Source organism: Dysidea avara, chromosome 4, assembly GCF_963678975.1.
Source record: "Dysidea avara chromosome 4, odDysAvar1.4, whole genome shotgun sequence".
Classification (NCBI taxonomy): Eukaryota; Metazoa; Porifera; class Demospongiae; order Dictyoceratida; family Dysideidae; genus Dysidea; species Dysidea avara.
The window spans coordinates 7,422,373-7,442,217 of NC_089275.1; the positions used below are offsets into that span (position 1 = coordinate 7,422,373).

Genomic DNA, 19,845 nt, shown 5'->3' on the forward strand with positions numbered 1-19,845 from the left:
TGTCAAAGTTTTATTATTCACTAGTGATTTTATTATTGCTGTGTGACCTTCTTTGGTAAAATAATTTCCACCCAAGTGCATTCTCCAGTGATTTATTAATGGTTAGAAACGATACTAGCTCAGGCAAGGTCTCATCAGTGATGCAATTGCCACATAGATCAAGTAGCGTTACCTTAGTGTTTCTATTGTTTTTTGATAATAACGAAAACAAATTTCTGGCTCACCTGGAATTTAGTTGGATTGCTTCCACATATAGATCCACTAATGTAGAATTGTTGGATAGGTTTAAACCCATCTGATAATTGGTTATATGAAACATTTAACCTTTTTGTTTTACAGAAAGTCGCAACGTCGGCAATTTCCCATGTTAATTTTGTAGTTAGTGAGTTGTGACACAATGAAATCTCCTCAATGATTATGTTGTTAGCATGTAGTGCTTGATGGAGCAACTTCAGACCAGCATCTTCAACAGTTCAATGTGACAAAGAAGTAATGGGTTTCAACCATTTCTTGTTTCTTGAGTTTGTAAGGAAAACTATAAGGGTATGTAATTCACTAGGAACAAGTGGGAAGTAATGTATTGATGGCTGAGCGATGCAGATCAATTGCTCCACCAACGCATAACCCTTCGGTAATGCTATTTGCACGACTCTTGATCATTGGTTTCATGAAAACATTAGAAGAGTCAAAGAGATTTACGGTGATCATCAAAAAATCTTTTAGTAATTTTTCTTGTGGAAAATAATGACAACGCATGATCAATAACACCTTCACTATATGTAGAAAGAAACTTTTAAAAAGAAGAACATTGGCCTTTTGTAAAACCTAAATACATTGTAAATGTGTTGGCATAAAATTCAGAAAAAAATTATATGGATAAAATGCATTTCATTCTTAGGATCAAGGCAAGTTGTTTGGTAGGCTGCAAGAAATTCTTGAACAGAAAAATGTATAGCTAAAAGTCTTAGTTGGCATTCCACTAGTACTGCTGATATGTTTTACTGCTTGAACACACTGTCAACTTTTCGACCAGCAGATTTTATTTCATCCTCAGAAAAGACAAGTTGGATCCTACTCATAGCTGTAAGGCACATTTCAGAAAGCTGTTGCTTTACCTCCCAGAGAATTTTCTGATGTACCAGGGGTAATGCTTTCAAAGGGCTTCAGTTCACCTAACTTGTGGTATTCATCTGACTTGCAGTATTCATCTGATTTGCATATTTATCTGACTTGAGGTAATGATAAATGGTATGGAAAATAAGGTGATCATACAGCTCTGCAGGGAGGTTTGTGCCCTTTATATTTGAATAGCCATAACAACACTGTCATAATGAATGGAATGTAGCAGAGGCTGCTAATGGCAGGATACTTTTCAAGTTATTCCATCAAGTAGTCAAACCTTCCTGACTGATCTTCTAGTGAAGTTTTGAAGATTAAACATTCCTGATCTTTCTTTGTACACCCCAAGATATCCACATGGCATGCAATATAATAGCTATCATGCAATTCCCTGAAGGCATGAGGACGAGAAGAACTTACTGCAGTAGATAAAGATAACATGGTGCATGATTTTAGCAAATAACCTCATTAAAGTTTTTTAAATAGGGCACCTCTAAGGGAGTTTTATAAGTTCCTTGGGGCTTTTCAGATGGCAATTCACTGTATCCATCAAGCAAAATGGGTAATGTTTTCTCTTCAGTGTTGACAATATATGTGATGAGTCTCTTTATGTGTTTAACATGGGCGCGCCCCTACTTACATGGATTCAGTACCTTTATGGTCAATCATGTTTCAGTCTCTACGTAACAAAATATTACATTGCTTAAAGTTTCTTAGTTTACTACAGTGGTATATCCCCAGTATATGGAACAGGGTTAAAAACAAGAATATAAATTATTTACTCTTTTAGTAGCTTTTCAGTAAACCCACATTGACTGATGTTTTACTGAGAGTTTAAAATTTAGTAAAACAATATGTTCTATATACTAAAAGTTACTGATATTTTACTATCAGTATAACTGGGTACAACTACAGTAAAGCACCTTAACAAATTAGTAAATTAAGAACCTTTTTGAAGCAGTGTTCACAGCAAAAAGCTATCGCAAAAACGGCGTTGAACTGAGCGAAACGCATACACAGTCTTCTCCACCTAAACTGTGAAACAACATCAGGAACACTGATTACCTGTGATACTGCAGCAGTTCTAGTTCGTTCTACCGCAGTGAACAGGCACTGGAAAAACACGTTCGTCAGTTTTACTGGACACACCCATTAATTGATGAATCGCGTGATACCGCAGCTGGTGGTGCCAATCTACAAAGTCAACACGTGTGGCTCACTATATTAGTTTTAGGAGGCAAGGAAAGACTTAATCCGTTGCAGCAGATGTAAGGAATGGTCTTCTCTGCGTATAACTCACTAGCAGACGGCGAAAGGTCTAAAGGTTAGTTTATTTTCTATTTAACGCCCTTGGTTAAAGTAAAGTACAGTTATTGACACTATTTTCGTTACCCATTCTATGCAGTACAATTGGTAAATAGTGCTATATTATCTTTTAGGCTACCTACTGTAAGTAATGGCTGATAAAACACTAGTCTATTGGATAAAAAGGAAGTATCTTCTTGCGTGTTCAAATAGTTGTTTGCATTGGTATGCAATGTGTGTGCATATATTTGCCTATGTTGCTGGATGCACCCATCTTGGGCAACATATTATTGAGATGCACCCATCTTGACAAATCAGTCCCCACATTTTACTAACTGTTTAGTGTGTGTGTGTGTGTGTGTGTGTGTGTGTGTGTGTGTGTGTGTGTGTGTGTGTGTGTGTGTGTGTGTGTGTGTGTGTGTGTGTGTGTGTGTGTGTGTGTGTGTGTGTGTGTGTGTGTGTGTGTGTGTGTGTGTGTGTGTGTGTGTGTGTGTGTGTGTGTGTGTGTGTGTGTGTGTGTGTGTGTGTGTGTGTGTGTGTGTGTGTGTGTGTGTGTGTGTGTGTGTGTGTGTGTGTGTGTGTGTGTGTGTGTGTGTGTGTTCATATCCTTTTGACCTATGTTGCTAGATGCACCCATCTTGGGCGACGTATTGTTGAGATGCACCCATCTTGACAAATTGGTCACCACATTTTACTAACTGTTTACATGTTTGTGTGTGTATGTGTGTGTGTGTGTGTTCATATCCTTTTCTAGATGCACCCATCTTGGGCGAAATATTGTTGAGATGCACCCATCTTGACAAATTGGTCACCACATTTTACTAACTGTTTACATGTTTGTGTGTGTGTGTGTGTGTGTGTGGGGGGGGGGGGGGGGGTGGGGAGCCATGCGGAGTGTGGGTGTGAGTCACGCGGAGAGTGGGCGTGAGCCACGCGGAGCGTGGGTGCGAGCCACGCGGAGTGTGTGTTTTTGAATATTCATAGTATTGACTTATGCTGCTAGATGCACCCATCTTGGGCAGCATATTGTTGAGATGAACCCATCTTGACATGTAGTCAAATTATGTTACGTAAATACCTTTGTGTGTGGTCTGTGTGTGTATGGGTTTGAGTCACACCGAGTGTGTGTGTGTGTGTTGTTTGTGTGTGTGCTGTTTGTGTGTGTGCTTGAATATTCACAGTATTGACTTATGCTGCTAGATGCACCTATCTTGGGCAGCATACTGTTGAGATGCACCCATCTTGACATGTAGTCAAATTATGTTATAAATACATAAATCTTTGTGTAGTGTGTGCATGTTTGTGTGCGTGCGTGCGTGTTTGTGTATGTGGTGCATGCTATCTATTGTGTATATAAATACTCATGGTATAGTAGAATTTGACTGTGTTGATAACTATTTCCTAGCTGCAGTACACCGCTATTATGAGTCCAGGAGAAGAACATACAATGACTCCCTACCTCATAGAGTGGCAAAGGTTGCTGAGAATAAGAAGAAGGCAAAAAAGAGGATACCAGGACAGGGGTAAACATTATACATGCTGTACCTGACTACCTCGCACAGTGTTGTGTATATGATTTGTAAATCAAAATTCATTCCTGTATAGCATTTTTGTAGTGCCGACTCTACCGAGCAATTATGATGACAGAATGTTCATAAGAGTATTTTGAGAAGAGTATCCTTAAAAAACGAAACAGTCTTTGGTGTTGGAGACTCTAAATCTTATCACTAATAACTCTATTAGAATGGTCTTAGCTTTGTTCTTTGATTTTATCTTTGATTAGATAACTAACAGTTGAGGAATCCAGTGTAGAAGTGAATTTCAAAGTTTAAATGTAAACTTTAGATTAAACCATCACATTCCTACAACTAGTTTTTAAACCAGTCACGCACCCGCAGTGTGCCTGGTTCACTGAAATTGTTTTACGAAAAGTGTGTGTATGCTTGTCTTTCCACACCTGCACCTGTGTGCCAAAGCAACTTTCTGGCTAAATAAACCGTATATTAAACTGTAGCTAAGCTTTAGCTCAAGATAACTTTCTTCTTTGTTCAAACTGAGTGTAGTGACAAGTCTAAGTAGAGTGGCTGCATGGCACGTGGTTTTTAGAAGTAGCACAACATCAACTTGTTCCTTTAGATGCTCACTGCAATCTACGAGATAATGTTAGTGAGCTTTCAACACAATGTCAGGGTCGATAACACAAAAGATTTTCAATATGATAAACAAGCAATGGTTCTGCTGTTTAGTGCTTAGTTTGTTAAAGCCAAAGAGAATTTGTGATTTCAATAAAATCTCATATCTAATATATTATTACAATGGCCTGTATTTTATTAGATAGTCAAGACTTGTGCAAACATTAGGGATTAATTCTCATGTTTTAGAATTTTGTTTCACCAGCTAAATATGATAAATCTGTTTGTTTATGTTAATTGCTTATATACAACTGTACAGGAGAAGAGAAAAGGTCATCAGGTCAGATGAAGAGTGAAATTTATGGGAGCAAATTGATCCACTGTACATGACAGAGGAGAGCAGTGACGAAGAGAGTGAAGCTTCACCATCTTGAATGGCAATCCGATGGTAATGTATGTGTGGTTAAATTGCTGTATTATACAATGATTTTGGCAGAGTTAGAAGAACTGAAGCAAGTTTTAGACAACTGCATCAAAGAAAAGGAAGTGTGTGCTGGTCACTTCTCCGCCAAGCCTAGGATAGAAGGCGTTCCATCTTCACTTCCCATTCCAAGGAACGCAGTTCAATGGGCAGTGAAAATTTGATCATGAGATTGGAAGTTTTTATTATTAAAGTTGTTGTTTGCAGTACTTTACGTCAAGAGCCAGACAGAACAGAACATGCTGTGGTAGCTGTATATTTTGGTTCAATTTGATAATAATACAGTCACCCAACACCAACTTCTAATGGAAATAGAGGCAATCATTCCACCATGTAAGCTAAATTAGGGTAACCGTGTATTTTAGTTCAATTTAATATTAATACAGTCAGCCAACACCAACACCTAGAAGCAATCATTCCACCATGTAAGCTAAATTAGGATATACCGTACTTGTGTTATGTTTCTTACAAATCCACTGACACCGATCAGCAGTAGTCCTAGTGCAATCCGTCAGCCACCTTTACAAAGGTAGTTTTGTTTCTTTAGAATAATTAGGTTTATTTGTCAATATTTGTAGTTCATCATTGGCATCTGTGCAGATACTTTTACAGCAACAATCGTAAGTATACAAACAAACACTCTACTTTGTATTATGGAGTTTGTTTTGCATAGGCCACATACTAGCAGAAACCCTAGGCATAACAGTGTTACACCTAGGTGACCCAGCAGGTACAGTATGTGACTATATATTTACTAAACATTATTTCAAAGTCTGGTCTTTTAATACTTGGTCCAGGGGAGGAAGCATACAACATGGCATGGTGTCCTCAAATGACTGGTATATATGTAATAAGAATCAAGGGCTGTGTGTGTGTGTGTTCAGTGTTGTTGTGTCTGATTACTTTGTGTGTGCATACGTGCATGTGTGTTTAGTGTGTAGTGTACATGTACCGTGTGCATACAATTTTCAAGGGATATCATTTTTACGGTTGGTTGGCTAGCTGTCTACGAATTTTTTCATCCTCAAAAATTAACAATTGTTTTAGGATCGACAGTTAACCTCAATGAAGTACGAGTGATTCTCAAAAATAAACCTGCAAAGTATCCTGAAAAGTTAATCTGTAGAAAATTACGTCCCTTGGAAAATTTGTACATACGTATACAACAATTTGTACAGGGGTGTACATGTACAAAAATTCGTGCATGTGTGTCACTTTGGTAGTATTTTGAGTAAGAATTTGATTACTGTATGAATGAACTATATTCACAATTACATCACAATTGACAAGATGGCGGTGTGATCGGCGATACTTTGTAGCGTGTTCATCAAAATAGACTTTGTTTACAATAGTGATGCACCAATATGAGATTTTTCTGATTATCCAATTAGCTGATATTATAATTCACATGATGACCGATACCTATAACCGATCCAATGTTTATAATTCCCAAGATTTCACACGAATTTGATGAAATTGTCATTTTAAAAACACTATTTTGATCTACTTTCTATGAAAGCAATATCATCTGGGTCAGCAAAAACATATTGGCAAAATAATTACTGATACCAGGAGCTCATCGAGTCCGTAGGACGAGGGAGCATGTAACTCCGCATACTCACAACGTAAACAGCAAAATTCAAACATGGCGGACTTTTCTTAACATAGTATATTCCTTATATAGTAAAGGTTGTATCGTAGGGTAATGAATTACGTAATAATCATGCCACAAATATGCAGCGCCTGGATTAATTCGTGAAAGAAAGGAATGGCAAGGAAGGAAATGTCGAGGAAAAGGCTTAACTAACGGAGTGAAATAGTGACAAGATGTTTTGGAGACTGCTAGGAAACATTCTTGCTTACCGCGTAATGCAAGTGGGCCGGCTATCAGTCCACGGCGGCAGCACAGAGTATCTGCAGTAAACACTGACGGAATCAAGTTTTATCGCTCACTGCTGGAGCAAGAAGACTACAGTATAACTATTGTGCCAGTAGTAATAGGTTTAGCGAGTATGCGCGGTATGTGTTTATCCTTATACGGTTATTGTTTAAATTACTATTAATAAATTGCGACGCCATGTTTGAATTTCGCCGTTTACGGAGTTACATGCTCCCTCGTTCTACGGACTCGATGAGCTCCTGCTGATACCAACATTGAAAATATTGCCGATTAAGCCAATTTCTGATTATCCACCAATTATCGGTGCATCGCTAGTTTACAACTTTCTGGACATGGAGCCATGGGATAATGAAGGTAAAAGACTAGTTAGCATGAATTTGTGGTGTGAAATAATCCGACCAGACAACTAATTTGTCTTTTAGGTAAGTATGTATGCCTCACCTGGCCCCATGCTGAACTGCATAAACATTATCAACTTATCAGAGCAAAACGCCATCTCTCCCAATGGCTTACTGTACAAACTACCACACTCTGTCGGCTATTTTTCTGTTTTGATGTAGTTGCGGATAAGGTTCATTGGGGAACTTATAGCTGGTGTTAACTGGGGAAGCAGCCCACCCAGCTATTTCATCAATGTCCAACTGACCTTGCCTACTTAGGTGTTGACATCTGGTTTTGCTTTTGCCATCTCATTCTATACAGCATATCAGCTTGTTTCCTTTGTTACTTATGTCTGACTGAAGAGCACCTATAAATTTTTTTGCTGTACAGTCAATTGTTCTGTGTTCCTGATGCCTACCACTTAAACTTCACAACTACTTTATTCACATTGATCATTTGTGTGTATGAGTGTGCATGCATGCATATGGTTGAGGCCAGATGGATTATACTGTGATAATTGTGAGTTTACTGAAACAGAGCCCCAACTTCTCTTTATAAGGCAGCAACCACTCTGTGAGAGTTGAAAATATGTGTACAGCAATTTGTAAGTGTTAGACAGGTGACCGCTTAACACAGCCCACAATGCATTGGAAATACCTTGTGATAGTGGCCATTGCAATATACAAAGTTGACCACTTGATTCAGTACTGTTAACACGGTTCCACTGTAGGAAGCATTATTTTCACCTGTGATTGTATTCTATTGGGTAGTCTCAATGGCCAGATACTACTCTGTGCACAGGATAATGCCCTGTGCAGAATAGTGTCTGGCCAGCAAGACTCTGTAGGGATCATACGTAGCTATGCAGTGATTTAAAACTCTGTATGTGAATATTACAAAACAAAAGCCCAAAGTACAATGTATGTAATATTTATGTATTGGCGATTAAGTCCAAGTAGAGCTGCGCGGCACCTGGTTTTTAGAAGTAGACATCAAATATAACACTCCTTACTTTATGACCTGGAATCAATTAAAAATCTAGAGACAGAAGGACGGATGTACTCAGTCAAACTGCAAACTGACTGAACAGCTAGAGCATGCAATCATTGTATGCAAAATTGTATGCAGCAGAGTAACTGTATAACAGAAATTCATATTTCACTAAATAGAAATTTACCAACTAAGTTTAACTCTGCTAAAGTTTCTCACTCTCTATATGATAGTTAAATTATTGTGTGCTAGTTACGCCTTAAGTAGTTCATTAGACTGTTACCTTTTGTTTTTTTGTTCTTTAGTGATTTGCGTGCAAGATCAAATGACGACAGGGAGACACTACAACGGTAAGTATTGTGTTTGTTGTAATAAACTGCTGTTCAAGCTTTTTCACATTGTAGTGAATTGTTGTTGCATGAGTCCCGCAGCAGGAGAGACCCAGCTACTAATAGGAATCACAGGTATTTCGCTGTTCTACTGTAGTATTTACACATTATATGTACTCTTATTTTTTAGTCAGATCAGCTCATCTCAGCTTTTGCAAGGGATTGATAATGATGACTTATTAATCGACCATATCAGCTACTGCTAATAGTGTGATTTTCATTAAATACAATTTAAATGAATTATGATCAGTATTTTAAAATTTAACTGAATTACGATCGCTATTTCAAAATACGGAAGAGCACATTGCTAGATACGGAGGCTTAGAGGAGCCGGATACTATCGATCAATCGACGAGAAAACTGAGTACTGTGTCCGGTGAAACTGAGGATGAACTTCAAGAAGGCGGGAAAAGACTGCCGGCAAAACTGCTGGTCAGTGTAACTTCTGTCCCACTACTGGAGATAAACGGTAATAGTTTTGCTGACGAAACTGATGGCAGTCAGACTCAGGATCAGCGAGGTGAGCGGTTGATACACTGTCGACAAAACCGTCCGTGTTTTTGATTCGCTTTCGCTGTGGTTACGAGTCACCTTTTGGTGACTATGTTTTAATCATGGCCAGGATGGGTATCTAGTCTAACATGATCACAACAAGGTGATATCTGTTTTATGAGATCAGCAAAGTTACCAGATAGCCACTGAGCTGGCTTGATAGCTTCAATATGGAAGGTACATAGTAAATGTTCTTACAGCAGCCATATAACATTTCATGAAGTGGAAATAAATTCATGCAGCGGCAGCATGCAACAGAAGCACAGTATATGCACTTGACCACAGTATATGCATGTGACCACAGTATATGCACGTGACCACAGTATATGCAGGTGACCACGGTATATGCACATGACCACAGTATATGCAGGTGACCACAGTATATGCACGTGACCACAGTATATGCAGGTGACCACAGTATATGCACGTGACCAAGCCCATTAAATAATAATAATGACATCCACAAACAAAGTTCATTTTAGTGATTACATACGAAGTGCCCAGACCGCCCACACTATACACGGCCATTTTGTCAATTATGACGTCATTGCGGATAAGGTCCATAACAATAATAATCAGAAATGACACGAAAATCGTATATATCCGTAAATTACTGACGCATAAAACTGACGTGACTTGATATGCTTCATTAAACTTAACAGAAACGGTATAAGGCTTCGAAACCCCTGAGTCACTTAGCTAATCATCTGGCACTGGTTCGGCTGCCAATCTTGAATGTGTGTAATGGTATAAAATTCCACAGGAAGACAGTATTAACAAAGAATGGGTGGGGACTATTCTACGGAACGGAACGGAATGATGGACTAAACTACGGAACGGAACGCTTTCTCAAATTGAAGCTTGCAACTTACCATTGCTGAAACTCCCCTTACGAGTTATCAGTGGCACCTCCAGTGGGTGATTAAACATAAGATAAAAAGAATTAAAGGATCGATTGTGGGTTCTTGTTGGTTGTCATTAGTAACGAAGTATTAATTGTGGGATGAGCTGTATCAGTGATGTTCATCCTTGGTTCATCTACGGATATACCAAGAAGGGCACTTTATCTGAGCTGGTTTACTCATTTTGACTTTAGAAAACAGTCTGGGCCAGCTTTTCAAGTCTATGTCAGTGTACAAATAAAGCAAGCAGGAAGACACTGGTAACAGGAAAGAGCCAGCTGAATTAAAACATGAAGAATTTTGTGCAGTGTGAGAGGAGCAAATATTTTGGCAGATCGCAATGGGGCTATATTCTGCAAACATCACTGAATTGTATGCATGGAGTTATTAACATCCGGTGCAGTAGACTAATGCTGTATTCAATGGTAAACTGATTTTTTCTGTCGCACAAATTCAAGGATGTGTCTGACTGCTAGCCTTGAATCAGGCCAAATGCCAAAACTCCAAGATCAACCAAATCTAAATTATAAGCCTAGCTATGCATGTGAAACCATGCCCATAGCCACCAGGCAAATGTGATTTGGACCAAGATGTGTGTGTAATTTCAATGTATCTATAGTCAGACCGGAAATGGAACACTCACATTAATTACATACCACCTAAGAATCTTAAGATTTCTTAAGTGTAACATTTCACATGCTTCACTTCAAACAAAACAGGTTAAATTTGTTCATCTATTTTCAAGGGATTCCCAGTCCAGCTGTATGGTCCATGAAATTACAGTGGGATCTTACAGTGTTGGCTGCTCTGTGTTGGATCTACTCTAGAGTTGAGATTTCAAGGTAGACTGCCAATGTACTGACGCTGTTGTAGCATGCATATTTAAGTGGAGGACAAATGAATACAGTAACGCTAGATTATTTAATATATACAAATTTTTCATAATGAAATTGATATCCCATTTTGATTTGTACCTCCACTTTGCAACATATTTAAGAACAAGAAGTTACCACCCATATAATCTCCAACCGCTGTCATTAAATTTTACTAATTTTATTCTTCATTTCCTTTGAAGTTGTACAGTATAGGTAAACAAAGATAAATTTTCTCTCCCATCTTATTCTAGGACTGAGAAAAATTTAATTATTTGTATACAGGCTCAAAATTGAGAAAATATAAAGCAAGTGAATTAATATTATACAGTCAGTTTGCTTTTGGATATTTAATGTCTCCAACTGTAACAAAAATTCAATGAATCCATGCATGCATCTCATCGCTGGTTGTCAGAACATTCTGCAAGTGATACCTCACTCAATCAACCATATATTCTGTTTATTAGACTGAATAAAGTCATGATCACCTAGACTTTTCCTGTCACCAGTAACTTTCTACTTAATTTCTCTGTGGATATTACGCTCTGAAACTGAAGAAACTGAGTGGTCTTCTAAACTATTTATCTTGTCAAGATCACCAGAAGCAACTGACATCCAATCAGCTACTGTATTGTAGTAACAAAACTTGCCTTGGTCATGCAATAAATGAATTGAAGAGACCTGCTTGATATATCAGGTCGTAGAACAATCGAGAACAATGCACTGCATGAAACAGCTATTAATATTTTATTATTATCCTATTCCATTTCCTGGAAGTTCCACTGATGAATGCAACTTCAGCAATGATAGCGGCTAGACAAGCTGTAAGTTTTGATTCAGAAAGCATTCCATTCTGTAAAATAGACCCATCCTGGATTCAACTCACTACTCAGGCTAAGATATCTGACATTATGTAGTCCACTATTCTGTTAATGAATCATTGATGTTCACACAATATAGCCTCCTTGAGGTATCTGAATGTTTGCTTTTCACACACTGCACAAAATTCCTTGAGATTCTGTTTAGCAATGGCGGATCCAAGATGGGGCATTTGGGGCAAATGCCCCCCCCCCCCTCAAGAAATTGCATACAAGATCGAGATACTCTAATAGAGCAGTCAATTACTCTAATAAAGCAGTCACAATGTTCATGAGGCAGTGCAGCTTATTTATGAAGCTATAAATAGGATTTTATTTTACATAACATACGTGATATAATATATTTGGTAAAGGATAACTAGCTATTATTGTTGTGACCTTTTTTTTTTTTTGCTCTTCAATTTTTTTTCAGCAAGGTGCCCCCCCTCTTTCCAGACTCTGGATCCGCCCCTGTTTAGCCTGACAGAGTTGATTCAGCTTGTCACCATACTTGTTTCCTTTGTAGTATAGCTACATACTGCCAGATTTATGCCTATAGAGCAGTTTCAAAACCATGGTAACCAAAAATTACGCAATGGACCACACCCAAATCGCCATGTTTTTGTACCAGACTGCTTGATGTTGCAAGTTGAATTCCTCGCTAAATTCATGTCAAGACTTATTAATACGTAAGTAAAATAGATGCCAGTGATAGAATAAAGTATGTAGGTGAGTTATTAGGCATTAAAAAATACGTACTGCCTCCCAACAGGGCAGTTTCGTATAGGAAAGAGAAATGCGTAAAAATGGATTTGGCCAAATTGCGACCTACTCACCGCCCCAAGGTGGTTAAAACTAGGGGAAACGTGAAGTATAGGTCTTTATCCAGCACCACAGCATCGTACAGCCACATCCAGCCATCCCAGAGTTAGCCAGAATCGTTCATGTGCTGGGAATCCCACTTCGTGTGAAAAAGCAGACACCAAAACAAGACCGCTAAACTTTAACTGATGGTTGACTTCGACAATAAAACTTAACTCTAGCAAAATTCACCACTGAGAGTCTTCTTTTGCTGGCGTTTTATCACAGTTTGGCAGTACGCCATCACCGGTCTCGTGCCTTTCAGGAGCTCTGGCTAATCCTGGGATAGCTGGATGTGGCTGTACGCTGCTGTGGTGCTGGATAAAGACCTATACTTCAAGTTTCCCCTAGTTTTAACCACCTAGGGGCGGTGAATAGTAGGTCGCAATTTGGCCAAATCCATTTTTACGAATTTCTCTTTCCTACGAAACTGCCCTGTTGGGAGGCAGTACGTATCTTTTAATGCCTAATAACTCACCTACATACTTTATTCTATCACTGGCATCTATTTTACTTACGTATTAATAAGTCTTGACATGAATTTAGCGAGGGATTCAACTTGCAACATCAAGCAGTCCGGTACAAAAACATAGCGACTTGGGTGTGGTCCATTACGTAATGTTTGGTTACCATGGTTTTGAAACTGCTCTATTAGTAGGCATTCCAGACCGATTTTTAAATTTTGGAAAAACAGGCTTTTTATATGCTAAATAGATAGAGTATTGATTGTCGATCTCAGAAATATATAGTTTGTTGGGTTGGAATTAGCTACTTTGGCATGCACAGTGCTTAAAAACTGAAAAAAGGTACATTTTTCTCCAGGGCTCCCCATACATTTTACAAGGAATAATGGCACAATTGAATCAGGAAGCCATCTAGCAATCTGGACTATCTTGAAACTGCAGTAGCTCGTAGCTGCAAATTTGTACATGTAATGAGAGTAACTTCAGGTCTTATTGGATCTCAGCGATCTTTGTATGCTTTGTGGTGAGCAAATATGTTTCACCTACTGCACACTTCTCAATACAGTGGTGTATACCCATAGGCAAGTGGCTATCTCAAGTTAGTAAAACATCAAGTTAGCAACTTATAAAGTAAACAACTAAAGTGGAGGTGCCACAATGATGCAACAATACCTAAGGTGGAGTTGTGGTTTCAATTATGGCATTGTTATGCCAACTCTGAAGTGGTTTATACTTTGAGCTGATGACACAGCCATCAGAAAATTGCTCTGGAGCTGAAAATTGCTAACCCGAGTGAAGTAACTACGCACTTTAAAGTAAGCACCAGTGACTACCTTCCACCCGACAGTACGTTTTTTAAAGTTTTAAAGTATTCTACATACATTACAAGGTTTGAAAAGATTACAAAACAACACAGAACTTACTTATATGTAACGCGCACGATAAAACTAAGATTTTCATGATGATCAGCGTGTGGACAAACCCCACAGCGATTTTCATCCTTATTGGAGCTCGGACGACGGAACAACCCCAAGTTAAACACGAGTTGTCATTTTGTGCCAGGGTTCTATATTGGGGAATATACGGAGAATTTTTTATTAAAAAATCTCGGATACCGGAATGCCTACTATTAGAAAGGCTGAGCCCCAGATTGTACATTCTAAAGTCAAAGTAAGCAAAAACAACTCCATATCAGCAAAAAAGTTACGCATAATAAGTTCCCTATTTGATACAACCGAAGATAAACAGCAAGAACCCACAATCGATCCTTAAGTTCGTTTATCTTTCTTGGGGTACGTTTGTTTACCAGCTGGAAGTGCCACCGATAACTTGTACAGCAATGGTAAGCTGCAAGCTTCAATTTGAGAAAGCATTCCGTTCCGTAGTTTAGTCTATCATTCCGTTCCGTTCCGTTCCGTCCCGTAGAATAGACCCCACCCAAAGAATGAGTATCGACGAGAAATGAGGGCTGGCCGACACCGAGGACTTCTGGTAGATAACTAAAACTGAAACTACAGTGATAACTGAAATTGATGAATGTACGATGAGGTTTAACTAAATCTGTTCACCGACTCACTGCTGCTATTAACAACTCGTGACAATTCAAGTTCAGTAGCTGAAACAATATCTGAAGTTTGAGAAAGGGGGTATGCACGTAACTGATTGACCGGCACGACTCGAGTCAGGTGGCTAGTGCAGCTGCAAGACACAAAGCTGCACGACCTCAAGTGTCTGATATAATTATAATACATAAACTTACAGGACATATAGTCTACTGGCAATGCAGCATGCAATGGAGAAAGTGAAGCGACCTCGTATAGCAGTGATAGGCGCTGGAATAACCGGTCTACCTACTGCAGTGATGTTGACAAAGATTTTGTACAAACCGGAAGTGACACTAATAGCCGAAGCGTTTTCCCCATACATCACTAGTGATATTGCTGGAGCAATAATCCGACCTGTTGTGGACAACAACAAAGTAGGGTCACGTGATTCCAGAAGGGAGCAATGGACTAAGGTTACTTTCCAGCACTTGTACAGCCTCTTTTCATCACCACTTGCAAAGACACTGGATATTTCTTTGGTATCTACTTATGACGTGTATGAGGGTGAGAGAGAAGACCCATGGTGGAAGGATTATGTTTTAGGTTTTCGTCATGTTGGAGAGGAAGAGATGAGAGTTTTGCAATATCCTGCTGGCAAAAACTGTTGGGCTTATTCTACCTTCACGATGATCAGTGGTTCCTACCTAACATGGCAGGTGGAACAGTTCAAAGCTAATGGTGGTGTAGTAGTCCAGAGGAGACTGGAGAGTCTAAAAGAAATTGATGGTACTTATGACATCATAGTGAACTGTACAGGACTAGGTAGTAGACAACTAGTGAATGATCCTGAAGTGTACCCAGTTAGAGGTCAGGATATTGTGGTCAAGGCTCCATGGATCAAGACGGTCTTAGCCGAGGAAACAGAAGATGGCATACTACTTAATGTATTTCCAAGAGCTGACAGTGTAGTATTAGGTGGTACTGCTGATGTAGGCAACTGGTCCACACAAGTAGATCCATTAGTTAGTAAAGCGATCATGGAGAGATGTTGTATGTACATTCCCGGACTATCTACAGCTGAGGTGGTGAAGGAGATGGTGGGACTTCGACCAGGCAGGAGCAAAGTTAGACTTGAAGTAGATGAAACAACTTTGAAGAAATCCACTGTTGTACATAATTATGGTCATGGTGGACTGGGAGTAACTTTCTTCATGGGGTGTGCTCTAGATGCTGTTAAATTGGTAGAACATTGCTTAATTCAAAAAGGGTTCACAGTAAACAGCAAACTGTAACATGCTTCTCTGTAGCTATATTTACCAGTATATTTATAGTTACTATTGTTACATGGCCAGCTGCAAATTGTATACAAGGAACATGTATATTGTTGTATTTTTGGCAAGCCATGCAAGTATTACACATGTTCACTAGCCATGGTTAGAACATACGGCTGAGTTACCAAGAAGATCACTAGTGAATTTGTTGCGGCTGGCGGAGAAAACAGTTGACCACAAAGGCACTCTACCCACGTGAGAAGGGGCGAGCCCATGTTCATACCCGACCTACCCAATGAATCATTTTTGATTAAAATTCCTTTCGACACTCAACAGAGCGGCGATCGTCAACTGACGTCAAGGCAGTGAAGGCATTGGTGAGTTGGATTTTGCTTTCTGCTGGGTTTATTTGTGTTTGTTCATCATAATCTACATGACAAAGGGACTAGCTATGACTAAATTCCTTCAGTGACGTAGCTGCTGGCTAGTTAGCCAGAAACTTTCTTCCGAGCTTTCTTCACATTTAATTCCGAAACTCAGCCCCGGGGGTTATTTTGAATCTCGCAAGGAAAAATCAGTAGCTAAAGAACTGAGCGATCGAATTGACAGCGGAAGTAGCCGCTAGATCGAACGAAATCGAACGCCGAGTGCACTGGTATTTAGAGTCATTCGTTATTATAGCTATTAGAGTATAGTTAAGCTTATAGCTATAAGGCCACTCCAAATAAATTCTCTGTTTCCCGTCCACCGCCCGCATCTAGTTACTGTCAGCTCTAAATATTCCATTATTCCGTATTGTTCCATTATTTTCCGGTTATTCTTGCATACTAACAGGCTCAGCAAAGCCATCTTGTAACAGTGTAAGCTCACGTGTCAACAGTGCTATCATGTGAGCACAAACTTCACGTTTGTGCTATTTTTGCAACTTAAAAAGGAAGGAACAAGCTTAAGCATGCTTTTGTGCAGTTTTTTATGGTTGTGCCAGGCAAATAATGGCTTGAAAAGTTGCTAATCTTATAATGAAATAATGAAAATGGACCGCCCGCCCGCATGCAAATATGCTTGAGTCCAGGACGGGAAACAGAGAATTTACTTGGAGTGGCCTATTATAAAGCCTCCAACATAGTCATTGCCGTTTGCTGACGGGCCGTTTTTTTGGATGCCATTAAACTACTAGTCAACAAGTGACGCTCGCATCTCTCCTCGTGCGTGTTTAGCGTCGGATGTAAACTCAGCCGGCTTAATAAAATAATTATCGTTCTTGATTTCATAACTTCTATATAGAAGGCCAGGCAAACTTGATTACATAGGTTCTAATAGTTCTTGCGCATCGACAAATTTAAAGCGGAAGTCACGTGTGGTAATTATAGTTTGAAGTTCAAAAATAAATCGATTTGATTGATCGAAATCCTATGCACGTGATTTCGCTTGTTTTTGTTGTCGCGCAAGAACTATTATAGTATGTTCACGTTGAGCTGAATCCTGAAAAACAGCTAAAAGTTAAAAGTGGATTTTTTCTCAACAGACAGGAGTGTAGGGAGGGGGGGGGTTCAGGAACCCCCCTGTAAAATTTAGACTTCTGCAAGCAGGATCCTAACACACCATTTAGTGTGGCAGGACAAAATGAGTGAGTTGATAAAACTTACATTCATCTCTCAGGGAAGGATTTACAGAGGTAACATGAGCCCTCTTCAAAACTTGTTAAAAAGATCGATATGCTCTAATAGAGCAGTCAGGTATATACTCTAATAGAGCAGTCAGGTATACTCTAATAGAACATGCATGTAAATATCCATGTCCATATGAAGTTTTTCAGACATTCCAACATTAAATGCAAAACTTAGCATGACCTTATACTGCTATAGCTTTGGTGTGCAGTGTTTAAAGATATAGAGCTCCAGTAATTTATCACTTTTGTTATGCAAAATTAATTCATGCTATGCATATTTGTATAGTTATATTGTTTTGATTGTCATTTGTATCAGTGGATTCATGGCTCCTATACCACAGTGAGATATAACCACCACTTACAGATTACTATATGTGTCTCTATGTGTTATGCTGTCTGTTTCCACTAGGTGACTTTATCTAGTACTACCTTCATCCCTGGGGCACTTAATGCATCATAATTAATGTACTTTTTGCATAAAATATAGTAATTTGCTGAGTTCTGATTTATTAAAATATTGAAAGTCTCTCAGTGGCTGGGGGCGCAGACCCCTGCTTCTAGTAACTCAATGCTGGTGCTGGAACCCCCCTTCAAAAAATCCTGGCTACGCCCCTGTAGTTGGGACATGTGTTCAGGCAAAAACAACAAATTTGGTACCATTCTTTCTTTTGATGCAGTATTTGCTGGTTCACCAGTCATATTATGCAGTGAACAAAGAAATTTAAGTTCAATGTGGGATCACAGAAATAAAGTAGTGAACACATAAGATACACCTGAAGAAATACTAGTGAATATTTCTATAATAATTCATCATGGGTATAGACTGAGCTAGGAAAGTACACTAGTATACATAACTGGGCCTGCGAAAACATGACGTAATTATGGGCAAATGATTGTCTACTTTTTCAAACTTCATTGACTCATAAATTTTTATACTAATACGCTATGGCAATGAAATTTTTAACACTTAATAGTAAGCATACAATTGGCTTTATGATGCAAGTTACAGAATGCAAATATACTGAGATGACCTTTAGTGGGACAGCTGCAGGGTGTAGTTTGTGCCCGCATGCCCTGTTTTTGTAGGTCTGGTCACACAGTGTATCTGCAGGTGTAAGTGACCTCTCTGGCTTCCCCAGTTCAGTAAACACCATTCCAACAGGTCATTATCATTGAAGGGTGTCAAATCTCCACTCATGGCTTTCTCAGAGTCTAAGAAAGCTGATGCAGAAACCATACTTGCCAGTTTTGAAGAACAGATACTGTAACAGTGGAATAGTCTACTAGGTCAGCAATCCGAGTGTATATAGCACTGTGGTTAAAACTGATTCTGTAGTTGGTTCATCTCAAATCTGCTCACATTATGATCCACATACCTGGATGGAAACCTACATTCTGTTAGTCAATAGCTGCAGAGTTGCATGATATTCAGATATTACACAATGCTGTGAGAAGGCCGAAGTACTGTAGGTGTCTTACATGCCAGTGATGTATAACAAAGTGGACTTTTAAAGGAATTGGTTACAAGAAACACGATGTGGCATAATGTCACATGATGATTAGTTTAGATCAGAAATTCCCATATGTGACCGGGCTTGTAAGAACAGAGCATGTGGGCAAATAAAAATTGCCTACTTTTTCAAAGTTTGATGTGCCATAACTTTGTATTGCATTCTTGCTTGACCATGAAATTTCTGCACTTATTAATCACTTAGTTAGCTTTAAAATACAGGTTACAGAATGAAAATATTGTTTTCCAATACTGAGATATGAGATGTTATGTGGCAGGGTGTAGTTTGTGCCCACATGCCCTATTTTTGCAGGCCTGGTCACATATATGGTAAAACCAAGAGTTCATAACATATATAGTAGTAGGATATATATTATGAACTCTTGGTCAAACTTTCAAACAAGTTGACTCATAGAGGTTACTAAGGAGTAATGACTGATTACCCTCAGATAACTGGGCACATGCACAATGATGGATAGATTTTCTTAGCCAAGGGTAGGGTGACACTGGACAGGCTTAAGGAATCTACACCTACAGATTATGTTAATTTTTGCAATCAAAATGTTGCACACTTGCTGTTCTATTAGAGTATTGCAATCATTTTGCAAAAAATTACACAAATTTCTATAGGTGTCATGCAGTCTCA

At 38.9% G+C, this 19,845-nt stretch overlaps 2 protein-coding genes across 10 annotated transcripts; both read left to right on the forward strand.

Moving 5' to 3' along the window:
• Window positions 1-2,103: 2,103 nt before the first annotated feature.
• On the forward strand, window positions 2,104-8,962 carry LOC136252939 (uncharacterized). Of its 9 annotated transcripts, XM_066045525.1 has the most exons (14): window positions 2,104-2,443; window positions 2,559-2,649; window positions 3,830-3,947; window positions 4,876-4,896; window positions 4,950-5,004; window positions 5,053-5,195; window positions 5,243-5,370; window positions 5,424-5,462; window positions 5,528-5,566; window positions 5,616-5,657; window positions 5,711-5,767; window positions 8,614-8,658; window positions 8,713-8,772; window positions 8,828-8,962. In XM_066045525.1, the coding sequence occupies exons 7-14, from the start codon at window positions 5,343-5,345 to the stop codon at window positions 8,878-8,880; spliced, it is 363 nt and encodes a 120-aa protein (XP_065901597.1). In that variant the 5' UTR covers window positions 2,104-2,443; window positions 2,559-2,649; window positions 3,830-3,947; window positions 4,876-4,896; window positions 4,950-5,004; window positions 5,053-5,195; window positions 5,243-5,342; the 3' UTR covers window positions 8,881-8,962. The 9 variants fall into 9 exon arrangements, with proteins under 9 accessions (XP_065901597.1, XP_065901593.1, XP_065901596.1 ...); XM_066045521.1 differs by having other exon boundaries at window positions 4,876-5,004; XM_066045524.1 differs by having other exon boundaries at window positions 4,882-5,004.
• Window positions 8,963-14,477: 5,515 nt separating this feature from the next.
• On the forward strand, window positions 14,478-16,041 carry LOC136253494 (D-aspartate oxidase-like). The gene is made up of 2 exons (XM_066046168.1): window positions 14,478-14,547; window positions 14,631-16,041. Exon 2 carries the CDS (start codon window positions 14,986-14,988, stop codon window positions 16,039-16,041), a length of 1,056 nt encoding a protein of 351 aa, XP_065902240.1. The 5' UTR covers window positions 14,478-14,547; window positions 14,631-14,985.
• The last annotated feature ends 3,804 nt before the right edge of the window (window positions 16,042-19,845 follow it).

Bases quoted from the DNA above. Each gene is read 5' to 3' on its own strand.
- LOC136252939 (XM_066045521.1), top strand. From the start codon at position 5,343: ATGGAAATAGAGGCAATCATTCCACCAT. The intron at 5,658-5,710 runs GTAAGTATACAA...TGTTTTGCATAG, and splicing joins ATACTTTTACAGCAACAATC to GCCACATACTAGCAGAAACC. The intron at 8,659-8,712 runs GTAAGTATTGTG...TTCACATTGTAG, and splicing joins GACAGGGAGACACTACAACG to TGAATTGTTGTTGCATGAGT.
- LOC136253494 (XM_066046168.1), top strand. From the start codon at position 14,986: ATGCAGCATGCAATGGAGAAAGTGAAGCGACCTCGTATAGCAGTGATA.